A 15,734-nucleotide genomic window follows, 5' to 3' on the forward strand; every position below is an offset into this window, starting at 1 on the left:
CACTCTCCACTATCTGCCCCTGCCCCCTCTACTATCCCCTCCTTTCCCCCGGCACAATCCCCCCTTCCTAGCCACTCATCCTTCACTTCATTAAGAGCAGGCCACACATCCCTGGCCAAAACCCAGTAATCTGCAGACCCCCCACCCTCACCCACACTCCTTTGGCTCAGGGACAGAAGACCTTCTACTCACAGCCGCCACCCACCCCATTCCTCCACCTCTGCCCCTGTCACCCCTTTCCTCACCACTCTGCTACACTCCTACCCACTGCCCCATGCCCCACCACGTCAATCCTCTCTTCCTCTACCTTCTTTCTCCCTCTCCTTCTTCTAACCCCACTCATGCCCCCCCAGTACTACCCCCAGCATCTTCCCCCTTAATATCCCCACCCCTTGGGCAGGACATTGCCGCCATCACCTCCCCTCTTCCATCCTCACCAGTTGCCAGAAACAAACACATGATTTTTTACCTTTTCTCCGATGAAAACCCTGACATCCCTTTCATCACTGACAACCTGGTTCTCTGATGACTTCCTCCCCAATGCACACAAGCCCTTCCCCCAGGGTACCCCCGATCACCTACAACAGAGTTAGCAGAGCAGGTGGTATAGCCATCCTCCAAAAACCTCACCTCACACCATTACATGCAGAGAAACAACCCTGCAAAGATGACTGCAAATCCCTGCTAGTCAAATTCCAATCCTCTCCCCCAACTTCCTACTCCTTTACATATCCAGGGACATAACAGAACCTTAGCTGACTCTCTTAGTGAGTCTGTATCGGCCATCTTGATCTCTCAGCCGACTCTCACTGTTCTTGGTGATCCAAACATCTGGGTCGACACCCCCTCCAGCCCCATGACCCATCATCTCATTGACTACGTGGAAGTCCTCAATCTGACCCAACTCATATCAGACCCAAACAAATATCAGGTCACACCTTAGATGAAGTGTTCAGCTCATCCAACTTGATTTCTTCCGCCCTCACACTCCCCCACATCTGGACTGACCCCTCTGCTATCTTCTTCTCCACGCAGACTCCGGCGCCCCATTTCCCTCCCCATTTCCCTCCCTGCCTTCTGTCCCCTACCCCAGGATCCCAATCTGGAACAAGGTAACCATCTGCCCTGATCTTTCCTCTGCCCTACTCTTCTCACTTGGCAATTATTTGAGTTCAAGACCTCTTCCTTTCCACCCCCCATCTCCCAGGCACTGTGCAACACTCTCTCCAACTATTACTTCAACATAGCAATCGAAAAAGAACCTCGCCATCCATGCTAAACTACCATTCCCTTCCGCCCATGCACCGACAGCCCCCCTTCTGCTGCTCCCAAATCGCACCCTCTTCATTCCTTCTCTGCAATCTCCCATCCTGAGTTCTCAAGGCTTCTCTCCAATAGCAACCCCTCAGGTTCCCCGGGAGATCCCTGCCCCCCTGGCCCTACACAAAAACATCCTCTCCCTCACCTGTGCAGGCACCCTCGCCATATCCATAATTAACCACTCACTAACAGCTTGGATTTAACCACCAGCATACAAAACCTCTCACGTCAAACTACTACTAAAAAGCCCTCTGTTCAACCCCTTCTCTCCTCCAATTGCCACCCCAAAAATTGCTCCATAGCCAAATTACTACATGGCACAGCATACTACCATCTCATTCTTTTCACTGAATCCCACAGCCTTCTTGACCCTGACCGGTCTGGCTTCAGACCCCTACATGGAACTGAACCCTCCCGGGTCTCTATCTGGGATGACCTGAAAAGAACAGCAGACTCTAGGGTTGTGCCACTCTGATCCTCTTTGACCTCTCAGCAGCCTTTAACCACTCCATCCTCACAAAAAGGAGCAACTACACATGCTCCCTGATGGGATGCATGGCTATGTTTGCCAACAGGGAAACCATGATATCAGGACTGTTATTTTGTTTTGCGTTGCCCAGAGCAAGAGTGGAAGCTTTTAAAGGGAGGGTGTTTAGAGTGTTTCCTGCCTACTTTCGTTTTGGTACAAGTAGAGCATGTCACTACTGATTCCCTGTGCATTTGGCTTCCGGGGTTAGGGTATGCCTCCCTTAAGGGGACAGCACCACTCACAGGTAAAAGAGGATTCCAAAGGGCACAGCCTCTCCTGAAGTTCTGGTTCTTTTGTGAGAAAGGGTGGTCAACCTGCAAAGGGTTGTCTACTGCCCAATGATGGGAACTAAGTAAGGGCAACCAAGAGATACTGCCAACACCACCGCCTGGTCCCATCATGCACTAGTTTGAGGAAGCACCCGGCACACCGGGCCCCATGGTCAGGTGTGATCCTCGGGTCCGTGCTGCACGGGTGGATAGCTCAGGGGTAACGCGCTCATCTTGGAAGCAAGACGAAGTTGAGCAACACAGGTTCGATCCCCGGGTTCGCGCTTAGAAACCTCTGGGTAATAAGCGTGTTATAAATAACCAATTGCATTACATTACATTATATTACACTCCACTACATGTCCACAGCATCAGGCAGGGGACTCCGTCACAAGGGACATCCAGAATAACAATGTTATCAAGGAACGGCCCCGATGGCAAGATAAACAGGATCCTGCCAATGAGCGCACATAAACCAACCCCAATATAACATAGAGAGAAAAGCAATATGCAGATAGGCAGCTCTAGTTATGGGAAACCCATGCTAACTATAATCTGGGGGCTTTGGTGTGAGCATGCGCACCCTAAAACAGGTGAGAGATGGGCAAAGTTGAGAGAAGGGAGGGGATAGCTGTGCAATGCTAAGACAACGCCTTCCTAGATAGTGCTTTATGGTTGCCGATCATGATCAGGAGAAAGAGGGCGATGAAACGCAACACAAGGAAGCTTACTTTGCAGAATGGGCGGCCGATCCCTCGTACAGACTATCAATGGAGGCAGTGGAAACAGAGAAGACATGGAGTTATGTAGAGTGATTGGGAGTATACGGTGAATCATCTATAGACCAGGTCTGTGGACCAAGTGTTAGGCAGATCGGTTTGACTAGGGAGTGCTGACCTTCAGGCACTTTGGCCTACAACTCCCATGAGGCCTATCCAGCATAGTCAAAAGCGAGGTATTGTGGTAGTCGTAGGCCAACAATATCTGGAGGGTCCAGGTTGCCAACCACTTGAAGCAGTGTTTCTGAAAACAATAAATGATACAGTTGACCACTTGCTTCACATTTGGATCTCTTCATTGGCCAAGTGGTCTGCAATGACCTCTCAGGACCTTCATCAACATGAGGTATGTGGTGAATGTGCACAAACATCACACATGTCATGTGACCCCACTGCTTTCATGCGACTTACCCTGGTAGGGACTGCATATCCTGAGGAGTAACTCATCCTGGATCTGCTTCAGTATGTTAAAGTCTGTCACAAAAAAGACATGGCCTGACTTGCCGCTGATCTCTTCCAGCTGAGTGTGGTTTGCGTCCTTCACGCCCACCGAGTAGATGATAATGCCTTCCTCTCGCAAGGTAGTGGCAGGTGCCTTCACTGCATCCTGGGATTCTCCATCTGTGATGAGGATGAGGAACTGCTTGAGCCCCCTTCTCCCACCTTTAGGGGGTTTAAAGTAGTCTGAAACAAATTTGAGTGCTTCTCCGGTTAGAGTGTTTTGATCCAAAGCAGTCATGGCACTGATGGCGCTCTGAATGTCACTCTTGCTTGTGAATGTATTCATCTGAAACTCCTCCTTGACTGTGCCACTGAACTGAATGGCCCCTACCTGCACCTTGGTGATGCCTATGTCTGATTTCTGGACCAGTTCTTTCATAAAGGTTTTCATCGTCTCAAAATTTTCTGTGCCTATACTCCCAGAGCCATCCACAAGAAACATGATGTCAGCTTCCATGTGCTTGCATGCTGGAAAAGAGAAAGCGGTGCATTCTTTAGTGGAAAGTAGTATTATTATATTGCAAATCAGACTGCACACCTGTTAGTAGAATAATGTAAATACTATTCACATTAATGACATTTGGGGAACGTCCTTAGGGTTTATCGGGCTGCTCCGACCTAGCTAATTGAGGGCCTGATTCATGGAATATTTAACGGGTGCTAAGTTACTTTGCACTGCCAACAAACATCCTGATTCGTAGAGCGGTGCAAAGTGTATTTTTGCAGTGGAAAGTAACTTTGCACAAGTGCAAAGTCAGTGCAAAATACACTTTGCACCGCTCTGTGAATCAGGGCGTTTGTTGGCAGTGCAAAGGGCACCTCACCAAAGGTTCCCCTGAATCAGGCCCCAATTTTTATTTATCTTGCACTATTATATGACCACAGTGCTCACTAGTGCCAATGAGGCTATTCCCAAATGTTCAGGAGCAGCATCACGCAAGGTGTGATTTAGCCGCACATGAGTGATTCGTGCTTTTCATAATTTTGCATTTAAAAAGGTTTGGGGTGAAGGCACTGGAAAATGGGAATACAACCTAGAGACACTTTGCTTGGCGACTCTCTGTTTCATCGTATATCCCAGACTGCAAGATGTCCAAGCCCACGTGCTGTAAAATGATGGAGAGTAATTCCATGCTTAAAAAAGGATGCAACAATTCTCGGTCATACTGACAGCAATGGTAAGTAGATCAGCAGGTTAATGCAGCTTCTTTGCTAATCAGGAAACTCCACATCCATTTGGAGGAGCAGGCACCCCCCAGGCAGAAGTGGGGTGTTTTTTATACCTCTAGATCTGATGGCATCAAATCATATGTGCTTTAATAAACTGAACACTGAAGTACTAATCCAGGGAGTGCATACGCCATGCATGCTGACGTTTGATTGGCTGCGTCCACTGGGAAAAAACAGAACCTGGAAATTGACGCAGAACTTTCATTGACCTCGCAGATCACTGGAATAACCAACTCGTCCTTGCCCCGTCTTAGATTCCTGTATACAATTCTTGCCCAACCTAACAATCCACTCATAAGATTTCCCAATCTCCTGTAGTTGGCATGTCCAGACTTGACCTCTTTACCAGGATCTTATTCAAAAGTTAGTGGGTCTAGACATTTTCTGTTAGACTAATCTTCAGCTTAAAACACAGTGACCGCATCCCTTCTGCTGTGAAAACCCTCTGGTTGCCTGTGAACTGCGGGGTAGACTTCAAGTTGCTGTGCCAAATGCCCAAATCATTTGCGACCCCGCTACACGGTACATCACCAAACTCTTCCTGCCTTACCCGCTAATCAGACATCTAAGATCAGCTCCCCGAAATCTGTGGTTTACCCCCCCTCCCCCAGATCTCTGCACTATCAAGACGCCTCCCTCTGGAACACGCTCCCCACTCTTCTCTGCCTGGACCACTGGGGATTCAGACGTAACTTGGAAGCATAACTCTCTCTCTTGGCCCTCATTGCTTAAGGACTAAAACTATCTACCTGCAATAAATACAGCGCTCTGCCACCTCGTACCTTGTGCAGATGGAGTCTCCTACTAGTGGCATGAGGTGCACTGCAACATATATAACAGAAATAACCTACAAATCCCAATGTACTAATACATTGCAGACTGTGGGCCTCATTACGACCCAGGCGCTAATGGGTTAACGGCGCCGTAAAAGGCTGCAGCGCCGTTAACCTATTAGCGCCTAATTATGAGGTCCCTTTGCGGGACTCGACCTTAATGGCTGGTGTAGACCAGCCATTAAAGTAGGGACCTGCAAAGGGACCTTGGTGCTAAGTACGGTGCCGCAATTTGCGGCACCGTACTTAGCGCCTTCCCCATTCCCATTGAGCCCTATGGGGCAAAAATGGGAATGGGGAAGGGCCATGGAGGAAGGGGGAATTACCGCCCCGCCAACCTTGTAATGCAGTGGTAATTCCCCCTTTCTCGATGGCGGAGTCGGTGACTTACCGGCATGGATGGTCTTCCGCCAGGGTCGTAATGAGGCCCTGGGCCTCATTACGACCCAGGCGCTAATGGGTTAATGGCGCCGTAAAAGGCTGCGGCGCCGTTAACCTATTAGCGCCTAATTACGAGGTCCCTTTGCGGGACCCGACCTTAACGGCTGGTGTAGACCAGCCGTTAAAGTAGGGTGCCGCAAAGGGACCTCAGTGCTAATTATGGTGCCGCAATTTGCAGCAACGTACTTAGCGCCTTCCCCATTCCCATTGAGCCCTATGGGGCAAAAATGGGAACGGGGAAGGGCCATGGCAGCATGGGGAATTACCGCCCCGCCAACCTCGGAATGGGGTGGTAATTCCCCACTCCGCCATGGCGGACACCGGCATGGACCATGGTGCTAGTAGCACCATGGTCCTCCGCCTGGGTCGTAATGAGGCCCAGGGGCTGTATCTTTAGATTGTTGAGTTCTGTGTTGTAGTGTGTAATGCCTGCGGAATCTGAGTGTCCCCCCCCCCCTCTACATGCACACACCTAGCTAGGAAAGCAAAGGGCAGTACAGGAATGTACTCCTTTCCACACTTCCACTATACTCTCCCCTGATGTGTTCCATGCTCGCTAGCAATCTTTAGAATAACATCTTCTATATTAACATCAGATCATGGGATCATGACGTTGGATAATGCAATCTCCGGGTTTATCTTAGATATTCAATGTTCATATATGCTTCCTACTAGACTCATCTAGTTACATGGTGGGCTGCACGAAAGTTATAATTTACATTACAAAAACAGTGTCACGTCAACTAAAATTCAAATGGTTGGAGCAAACTTTAAATCCCTCTTTCAAAATTAGATGCTGCGCTTCTCTATGAATTTCCAATTACACAGTTGATTTCCTATCTCAGAATGGTATATTCTGCAATCACATCGCATTGTGTGATTATAGGTATAAAGGTGATTTTAGGAGGTGGCAAATTCTATTAATATGTGTTATCTATAAATTGTTCTATAATGAAATGCCCTTCTAGGACCTAATAATTTGGGTGCACAATATTCCATTTGGCTGAAACATGACACTTAATTCCCCGATATCGTAGCAGCCCTGTCGACTAGTAGTGGAGTTACTTGATATCCGTGCTCTTATCAGTACAATGGGCCTCATTACGACCTTGGAGGTAAACATGCCACTTTTTTGCGGCATGGCTTCCCCCATTCCGGGTACAGGGTCCGGGTTCCCTGAATGGGGAAATACCCGGCCATTCCGACCTTGGAGGGCCCGGTATTTCCCCATTCAGGGAACCCAGACCCAGTACATCCCCATTCCCATTTCAGCCCCCATAGGGCTCAATGGGAATGGGGGCTGATGCTAACAACGGGCCCGTTAATGACGGGCCCGTTGTTAGCATTCTGTTCTGCTCGCGAGACCCGCTAAGGACGCCTGGCTTTACCAGGCGTCCTTAGCGGATCCCGCAAGCAGACCTTGTAATGAGGCGGTAGGGGGTTAACGGGGCCGGCAGCTCTACCGGCCCCATTAACCCCCTACCGCCAGGGTTGTAATGACCCCCAATGTCTTGCATCCATCGGAAAAATAGACTTATACCCGAGGAAAACCCCAGGAAAAGGCTAACGTCCATTGCTGCTGTCTGGAGTAAATGCTCTCTGCAATGTGAATAGGGAAGCTATGACATCACATGCCCTGCACTTTCCATGATATTAGATGTCTTTTTAGTTTAAATAGCATATATAGTTCAATTAGATGTGGGGCATAGTCAATGGTGAAGTATTATGGTTTCCGTAGTCCAGAATTTGTGGAAAGCCACTGTTTGCAGACCCATTGGCTATGGCTAATCCCTTTATTGTGTATTTCAAAATAAAACTGGAAATTGAACACGAGTAGTCTCATGGAGTACAGAATTAAATATTTTGTAAACTTCCTTACCTTCATTAGAACAGATCTGCCGAACCACTTCATTTTTTATTTCTTTCAAGGAGTCGAAACTCTCTACAAAATGGACCCTTTCGCCTTTCCCAGCAATCTCCAAAAGTTGTGTTTTGTTTGCTTCTTTCACACCGATGGCATAGATGTTGACCTGCTCAGCTCTCAGTTGATCGGCAGGCCCCTTTACTGTGTCCGTTGACTCTCCGTCAGTGAGTACAATCAGGTAACGGGGTATTTTGCTGCGTCGGGAATTGGAGCCTGTCTTTATCAGTTGCAACATATTCAGTAGGGCGGCTCCAGTCTCAGTGCCTCCCCCTAGTTGCCTGATGTTCTGAATGGCCAGCTTCAAGTCCTTCTTGACAGTATATGCATCGATTTTGATTTCCAGACTAATGTAAACGGCTTGGGAATATTGTACTGCCGCCACTCTGACCGTATCTGGCCCGATGTTAAACATTTCCACCACCTCTACCAGGAACGTCTTCATGTCTTGGAAATCCACCGCCGATATGCTTCCTGAGCCATCGATGAGTAGGTAGATATCGGCTTCTTCGGTGTCCACACAAGCTAGATGGATAGAGGATTGAGAACGTCACACTCGGACAGCCGCACTGACAATGACAGAAGCTTATCATGGATAAGGATACAGAGGAAAATAGAAGGCAAAACAAAGATCAGCGAAGAACACAAGTGAGGCATATAAGATGTTCAATAATTCACTACCAAAGATGAAAAGATATTCAGTTTAAGGCAATTTAATTTATCAATCATCTCTTTGGATAGAGGGCTGTAGGGTACCGTCTTTAAGCTCATGGGCTTTAAGGCTGTCTGTTACAGACTATTTTATGTGCAAGAAAGGGGGACTTTCAGAACTCTAGAATATTCTAAGAAGGCCCCTTATTCAGCCACCAAAGTTCAATTTCTTTAGCCATAAACTTAAACAATTTGACCCTAAAGACAATGCTTAAGTCAAAGTTTGCCATGAGCAGCGGTAGACATGAAGTCATCAGAAGGAGATCCATACATTTCTGTCTCCAATTATGGGCTCCAAAAATGGATGCTGTGACCTTCGAAGACATGCCTCTCTCCAGACCTGGATCTCGCTTGGATTCGAAGACTGCTAATTTAGGTGTATTGCTAGCATACTGCTAAACAGAAGCATATGACAGACATCAAGCTCACTGTGATTACTTGCAATGCATGACAGATACTTTCTGTGTAGCTTCAATCTTCTCAGATTTCAGATTGGCCACCAAGTCAGCTGTGGTCAACAACTAAGTGCAAATGTGTCACCACGGTACAATGGATACAGAGGATACCTTGGCTCCAACTCTGAGGCCCTCATTACAACCTGGGCGGTAAGTTTTCAACTTTACCGCCAAGGCGTAATTTACGTTAACGCCATGGTGGATGGCGGAATTACCGCCCCATATCAAGGTGAGTGGGGCGGTACTTCCACATTCACCAATGGCCCCTTCCCCATTCCCATTTTTGCCCCATAGGGCATAATGGGAATGGGGAAAGGCGCTAATTACGGCACCGTAAATTACGGTGCCGTAATTAGCACTAAGGTGGCTTAGCGCCTTGCATTTTAACGCCTGCAAAAAGCAGGTGTTAAAATGTGAATCAGGCGTTAAGGGTTAACGGCGCCGACGGCGCCGTTAAGCACTTAACGCCTGAGTTGTAATTGAGTACATGCTCAAGGTCCCTGCAGTCCTCATTGGGGCTGGAGCTGGTGCTAGTTACTGAAATCATAAAAGGGGTTTGGGAGTGGAGGTGGTTGGGTGATGGCTCAGTGCTAAAGCAGAGCCAACACTACTGATATGCACTGTGAGAAGGAAACAGAGTGCTCTGGCTACATGCCCTTCTTTTCCACAATCCTGCAGTGCTGCTCTATGAGAAGCACTTGCATGCCAGCTCTAGACATTTGTTGTAATCTAGATTCAGTGCTTTGGGTTATTGGATATTGAAGAGTAACAGGAAGAGTAACAGGAATTGTCATGCGCTTTTTCGAAAACAACCAGGTAATCACCAGTGCCACTACAGGCCACATCAGCACACGAACAAAAGAAAGTGTGTCAATCCCAGGAATAGGCTTGCAATTGACTAGGGAAGCGGGCAGTGTTGTCCTTCCTGTACACTGGCTCAAGAATAGAGATGAATGTAAAAGACCATTGTTTTAAGTGATCCTCTCTGAAAGACAAGGCTGTCTCTCATTTATACAACATGTCTTTCTTTCTTTCTTTCTTTCTTTCTTTCTTTCTTTCTTTCTTTCTTTCTTTCTTTCTTTCTTTCTTTCTTTCTTTCTTTCTTTCTTTCTTTCTTTCTTTCTTTCTATCTCTTCTCCTCTCCCTCTGCATGGGCCTAATTTTAGAGGGGAACGGGGGTGTTTGTCTCCCCCAACTTTCATGGCACACCATTTTGTCCCCATTCATTTGGCTGGGGCACCCTTTTCTTCAGATGTCATGTCCCCCCAACATTTTCAGCAAAGTTACTCCACTGTCTCTCTGTCTTTCAGTATTTCTCTGTCTCCCTTTCTTTGTCTCTGTATGTATGGTTGGAATTTATAAATTATCAACCTAGTTGGAAAATAATAGAGCGCTGTTTAAAATAGGGTTAGGGGAGTGCAGCCAAACGCATGACCACAGAGCTCACTGTCTCTAAACCGAGGTGTAGACAGGTAGGGCCTGAGAGGGCAAGACCCACCGAAAATCTTTAAATGCCCACTCAGCAGCACTGTGTGGGCATTTACAGATGTTAATGCCACTGCGGTGGGCCCAACTACATTAACTTCAGGCCCCACTTGTTAGACAATCCTGCCTACGCCTCACAGTCTGGTTTGTTGGGATTCAAGTCTCACACCATGCAGAACAGTGGTTCTCATAGGGTGTGAGTCTCACATCGTGAAGGCTTAGAGCACAGTCCCACTCGTTGGGTGTGAGTCTGGTTCATCAAAATATTCTCACGAGTTTTGTGTGACTTTCACCGGAGTGCAGGTTCATACAAAGAGTGCATTAAAAATAGAAAGATGGGGGTGAAGTGAGGAAGGAAGAAAGAAGAAGGACACAAGTGAGGAAGAGAGGATGGAAAGAAGGAAGGTAGGATGTGTAGACAGAGCAAGGAAGGAAGGAAGGGAGGGAGGAATGGAGGAAGGAAGGAAGAAGGAAGGAGGGAAGGGAGGGAGGAAGGAAGGAATGAAGGAAGGAAGAAAGGGATGGAGGGAGGAAGGAAGGAAGGAGGGAAGGAAGGGAGGGAGGAAGGAAGGAAGGAAGGAAGGAAGGAAGGAAGGAAGGAAGGAAGGAAGGAAGGAAGGAAGGAAGGAAGGAAGGAAGGAAGGAAGGAAGGAAGGAAGGAAGGAAGGAAGGAAGGAAGGAAGGAAGGAAGGAAGGAAGGAAGGAAGGAAGGAAGGAAGGAAGGAAGGAAGGAAGGAAGGAAGGAAGGAAGGAAGGAAGGAAGGAAGGAAGGAAGGAAGGAAGGAAGGAAGGAAGGATTGATTCCAGGCTGCACTTTTCATATAATGCCTATTGGCTTTGACGATGTTTAACTCCGTAGTATGCGGACAGAACATCTGAATACAGTGTTTTTAGATGAAGTCACAATCTCCCGTCCTAGTATTCCTCCCTTCCCCACCCTTCTTAAGCAAAAAACTGCTGCAGCCTAATACGTGTACTATTATGATGTAATTATGAACCGTAGAGGCACCTGGTTTGACTTGTCATACATTTGTAATCCCAAATGAGTTGCTGTCAAGTCCTCTCATTTTAACCATTATCCGTTAAAACATGTAGCTGCCCTGTGTGCTGGTTGAGGTTGTGGCTGGGAGTCTTGTGGAACCACCCTTTGATTGCCAAAGCTGTCTACATTTACCAGCTAAACACATGCATGGATGCAACCTCTGAACCACTGTTTGAGGGTGATTCACTTATACAGGGAAGTACGTTTTAGGTTTGGCTGTGCACACCTGTTTTGGCGACAATGTACCAATTCACTACATTACTGACCAGATTTACAGTCCAAACTACTAAACAACCGCACCTTTCTCAAACAAAATGGTGTCTGACACATTGAGAGTTAAATGAACGCTGGAATGGTTGGACGCTGCTGTGGCAGGCATTAGTGGTCTCCAGCTTCAGCTGCTTGGGACTTTCAGGAGAAACCATAGAGCCTTGCCTTGTGGACAACCACACACATAACCAAGAGAGTTCATAGGTCCAGCATTCATTGCACCCTTAGTTGACCCCCAAACACTTTGCAACAGACTGATATACATGGTCCCCTTCCATGTCTCCCTGTGGCCCTTGTAACAGATTGCAGATGAGCATATTGGCAACGTGGCTCATGATTGCCTGACCTGGGCCTGCTGCTGAGCACTGCCAAATGTGGAATATTTGCCCAACATCAGCATCTTACATCGGGCGCTGATATTTGTCACACACATTGACACACATGTCAAGCTAGAGAGGTTCAAATCTGTTATTCGCAGGTAAGTGAACATCTTCCCAAGTATGCAGCCTTCGCTGCTGACAATCCTAGTTTTCACTCTTGTTGCTCACCTACTCAGTCATTATACTTACATTGTGTGCTACAGTCTCTGCATAGGCAAATCAACTATAAAAAAAGAGGACAATACATTGTCTTGCATGGGCAAGAGGATTTTTCAGTCACTGCCCCAGTTCTTACCTGTCTCGAGCACCTCTAGTGTATCGCTTGAAGCAGTGGCCATCTCCTGCACTTCAATCAACATCTTCCTCGCGAATGAGTGGGACAGCGTCATCAGATCTGAAAATGACTTCAGATCATCAGTGTAGCGCACGGGTGGATGTGTCGCGATTTGGGTTACTTGAGTGTGATTGGCCTCTTGAATTCCAATGACAAAGAGGGTCACGCCAGCACGCCGCAGATGCTGTGCTGCCTCGGCAACACTGTCGTTCGACGAACTACGGGTGATCAAGACGGCTGCCTGTCCTACGCCACGGTTCTTCCTGCTTCCTTTCGAATCACTGAAGACGTTCAGATGGGTAAAGTTAATGGCAGCCCCCGTGTAAGCGAAACCATCATAGCTTGTGGAAAGGTCCTTGACAAGACTCAGAACATCATCCTTCTTTGTATGTTCTGCTAGTGAAGTTATCACTTTGGCTGTGTTGCTATACACCACCAGGCCAATTCTGATGCAGCTGTCCCTGACGTCAAGGGTGGAGATGGTTGCATTCAAGAATTCTTTGATGTGCTCAAAGTTTTTACTGTCACCAGAAAACGATCCGTCAACCATGAATACGATATCTGCAAGTGTAGCGTCGACACAGTCTGCAGGAGAAAAGGGCACACTCTTAAGACAATCACTTTATTCAAATACTGTAATACATTCTAATGAAGAAACAGAGATGCTCCAGATCAGGGTCCAACAAGCTTTGACTTGGTAGATGTTTTGGACTACAATGTCCTTCGGTCCCAGCCAGCATAGTCAATGTTGGCGGGTCATTGGCGTTGAAGTCCAAAACATCTGGAGAGCCACACGTTGCAGACCCCTTCTATAGTCAGTTAACCTTTCTAAAGTTATGAATTCATTGGGGCTTGCATATAGTGGACAATAGGGATATTAACAACTCATTTGTCAAAACGACAGCCATTAAAGTAAAGATTGGGAGGGCTAAACATGCAGCACGCCTAGCACACTCCTTAGCAGGAAGTCTTATTCCTTTAAAGATGCTTTGCTCATTGGTTCCTTAAACTAGTAGCATGGTCTTTATACTTCTTTATAGCCAATCAGAATGTTTGAAACATAGTCTATAACCTCTGATGCACGGTATCGGGTAATAATGTCTCCATACATAATGTCTCCATACATAATGTTGCAGGGAAAAGCCATTGGCGACATTATATATGGTGACATTATGTATGGGGGGGTGTTGCGGGGATGTCCCCTGCTCCCTGTGTAAAAAAATAAAAAATCAGGAGTTGCAGGGGTACACTGTGTAATCAAGTCAATGCAAATGTTGTTAACTAGGCTCTTGGTTCAATAACAATAACAATAATAATAATAATAATAATAATAATATAGCAATGATAATATAAATAGTACATAGGGGCAAATAAAAATGACATACAGTCAAGGGGAAAAAATGGCATACAGCCATTAGAAATTAAACCAGACGCGCTAAAAGTTCATCATTTGAATAACATGATTAATTTGCCACATCTTAGTATTTATTTGGCCAGACATGATTCACTCCAGATGTGCCCATATATAATGCAAAATGGTCTCTTTTCCAACAACTTAAAGACTAACCATCTTGCTATGATCAATAGAAAAATAATTTTGTTCTCCAATGCCAGACTCTTTGCCACCATATGCTTTACAATTTCTATTCCAAGATGATCATAAGCATTGTAAAAAACGATATTATTTTCCCTGAAGAAGCACCTTTTTCATGGCTCGAAACAGCTGGGGGGAAGTTTAACTCTGTGCTGGAGATGCCAGCATTGATGGCGTCGTGTGTTAAGGAATCACGATGCAAATATAGTTTGTACCATTTGGAGATCGTGTCATGTGCCGTTCGACCATTTTTGTATTTACTACAGCTATGAAGCTACACCTGAAGTGCAATACCACCACAGCTCAGCCCTTAACCTTTATGTAACATTACAAAAACTTGAGCCCAGAACAGTCTCTGCCAACTGCCCACCCTTTATGACGTTACATATTTAATACTGATATACTCGGCTGAGATTGTGTCACATGCAGCTGGCGTGCTCTGCTATCCTGTTGTAAATAGGGTCTCTGGCTGGTGGTCAGTGTCCAGCAGAGTAGGGCTTTGTGCCCCTGGCATGTAAATGATTATGACTAAAGTAAACAGGATAGGCATTTTTAATGAGAAGACCATCAGTTTTCTATAGGACAAGACCTAGCAAAATCTACAACTGATAGGTGCAGGCATTTCAACAAGAAACATCTAGATCTAGATTCAACAAGAAACATCTATATGCAAGATGTGGTTTGCCTAGGGCATGTTTCCTTGTGGTAATGTAACACTAGCAGAGAAAAGGAGGAGCCAATACGACATAAAGAATATATTGAAGCCTACATAAAGTGACATATGGACATATCCCAACAGGAAACTGATGCACCCGCTACCGATGGAACGTGGCTAACTGGTCCTTACATTCACAACACATCCCTCCTTCAGTACTTGTCTCCCACTCCCTGCTTTCCCTGTTACCTCCAACTATGTACAATAGGATAGAAATGTTAAGTAATCCGATGGATTTTTCATAGATAAGTTATGTAGAAGTCTGTTTATTACAGGGGTTTGTCGCTGGTTGCTGTGTTTAAATTTCATTCTGTTTTTACCAGAATTGGTCTTGCTGTGCTAGAAGTCTTCATGCACAAATTGTACTGCTTGTTTTACTGATTCCTTAGTAAAGCTTAATACACTTAAAAAGAATTTCAGATCCTGTGCAACTGGAAGAGGTTTGGTTTGTCTCTTTTTTGTGATTAACTATTGAAATTGCCTTCAACACAAATGCCTCATTATTAAATTGATTCACAATACCTTTCTGCCTGCCTCTGCACATTGTTTTTTCTAGCAAATTCAACAAAAAAGAGTTTCTCACTTGCTAACAAGACTTATTTCTCATTTGTTTATGCATGAATAACCTTCAGTAAGGTGTTGGCACATCTAATCCTTTATAGCAACATTTCATCCTGAACTCTCAATATTATCTTAGGAAATCTAAAAGTAGGAATTTTCCCATAAGTAATCCTTCTAAAAGGATCCCGTCTCACAGTTAGAGATCCAAAGTTCCTCATATCAATACTCTTTGTTCCAAAGAAAATGCATGACAACATGTTTTTCACTGTTCAAATGAAGTTCCATCGTCCCACTAAAATCTTTATCAACATTAGGACTGCAACTGAATTCTCAAATCAAAGGAACACGATCAGAGCCATTCCTA

General features: G+C 45.9%; 1 protein-coding gene across 1 annotated transcript in view; it reads right to left on the reverse strand.

Moving 5' to 3' along the window:
• The window catches only part of COL6A6 (collagen type VI alpha 6 chain), an 858,285-nt gene that overhangs the window by 445,859 nt on the left and 396,692 nt on the right, over positions 1-15,734 (reverse strand). Inside the window, exons 5-7 of the mRNA XM_069646627.1 lie at positions 12,462-13,085; positions 7,782-8,348; positions 3,309-3,866 (exon numbers count right to left, since the gene is read on the reverse strand). Of these exons, the coding sequence (XP_069502728.1) occupies positions 3,309-3,866; positions 7,782-8,348; positions 12,462-13,085 (1,749 nt within the window). The remainder of the gene's footprint in view (positions 1-3,308; positions 3,867-7,781; positions 8,349-12,461; positions 13,086-15,734) is intronic.

Source organism: Ambystoma mexicanum, chromosome 2q (assembly GCF_040938575.1).
Source record: "Ambystoma mexicanum isolate Mex_15411 chromosome 2q, UKY_AmexF1_1, whole genome shotgun sequence".
In the NCBI taxonomy this organism is placed as follows: Eukaryota; Metazoa; Chordata; class Amphibia; order Caudata; family Ambystomatidae; genus Ambystoma; species Ambystoma mexicanum.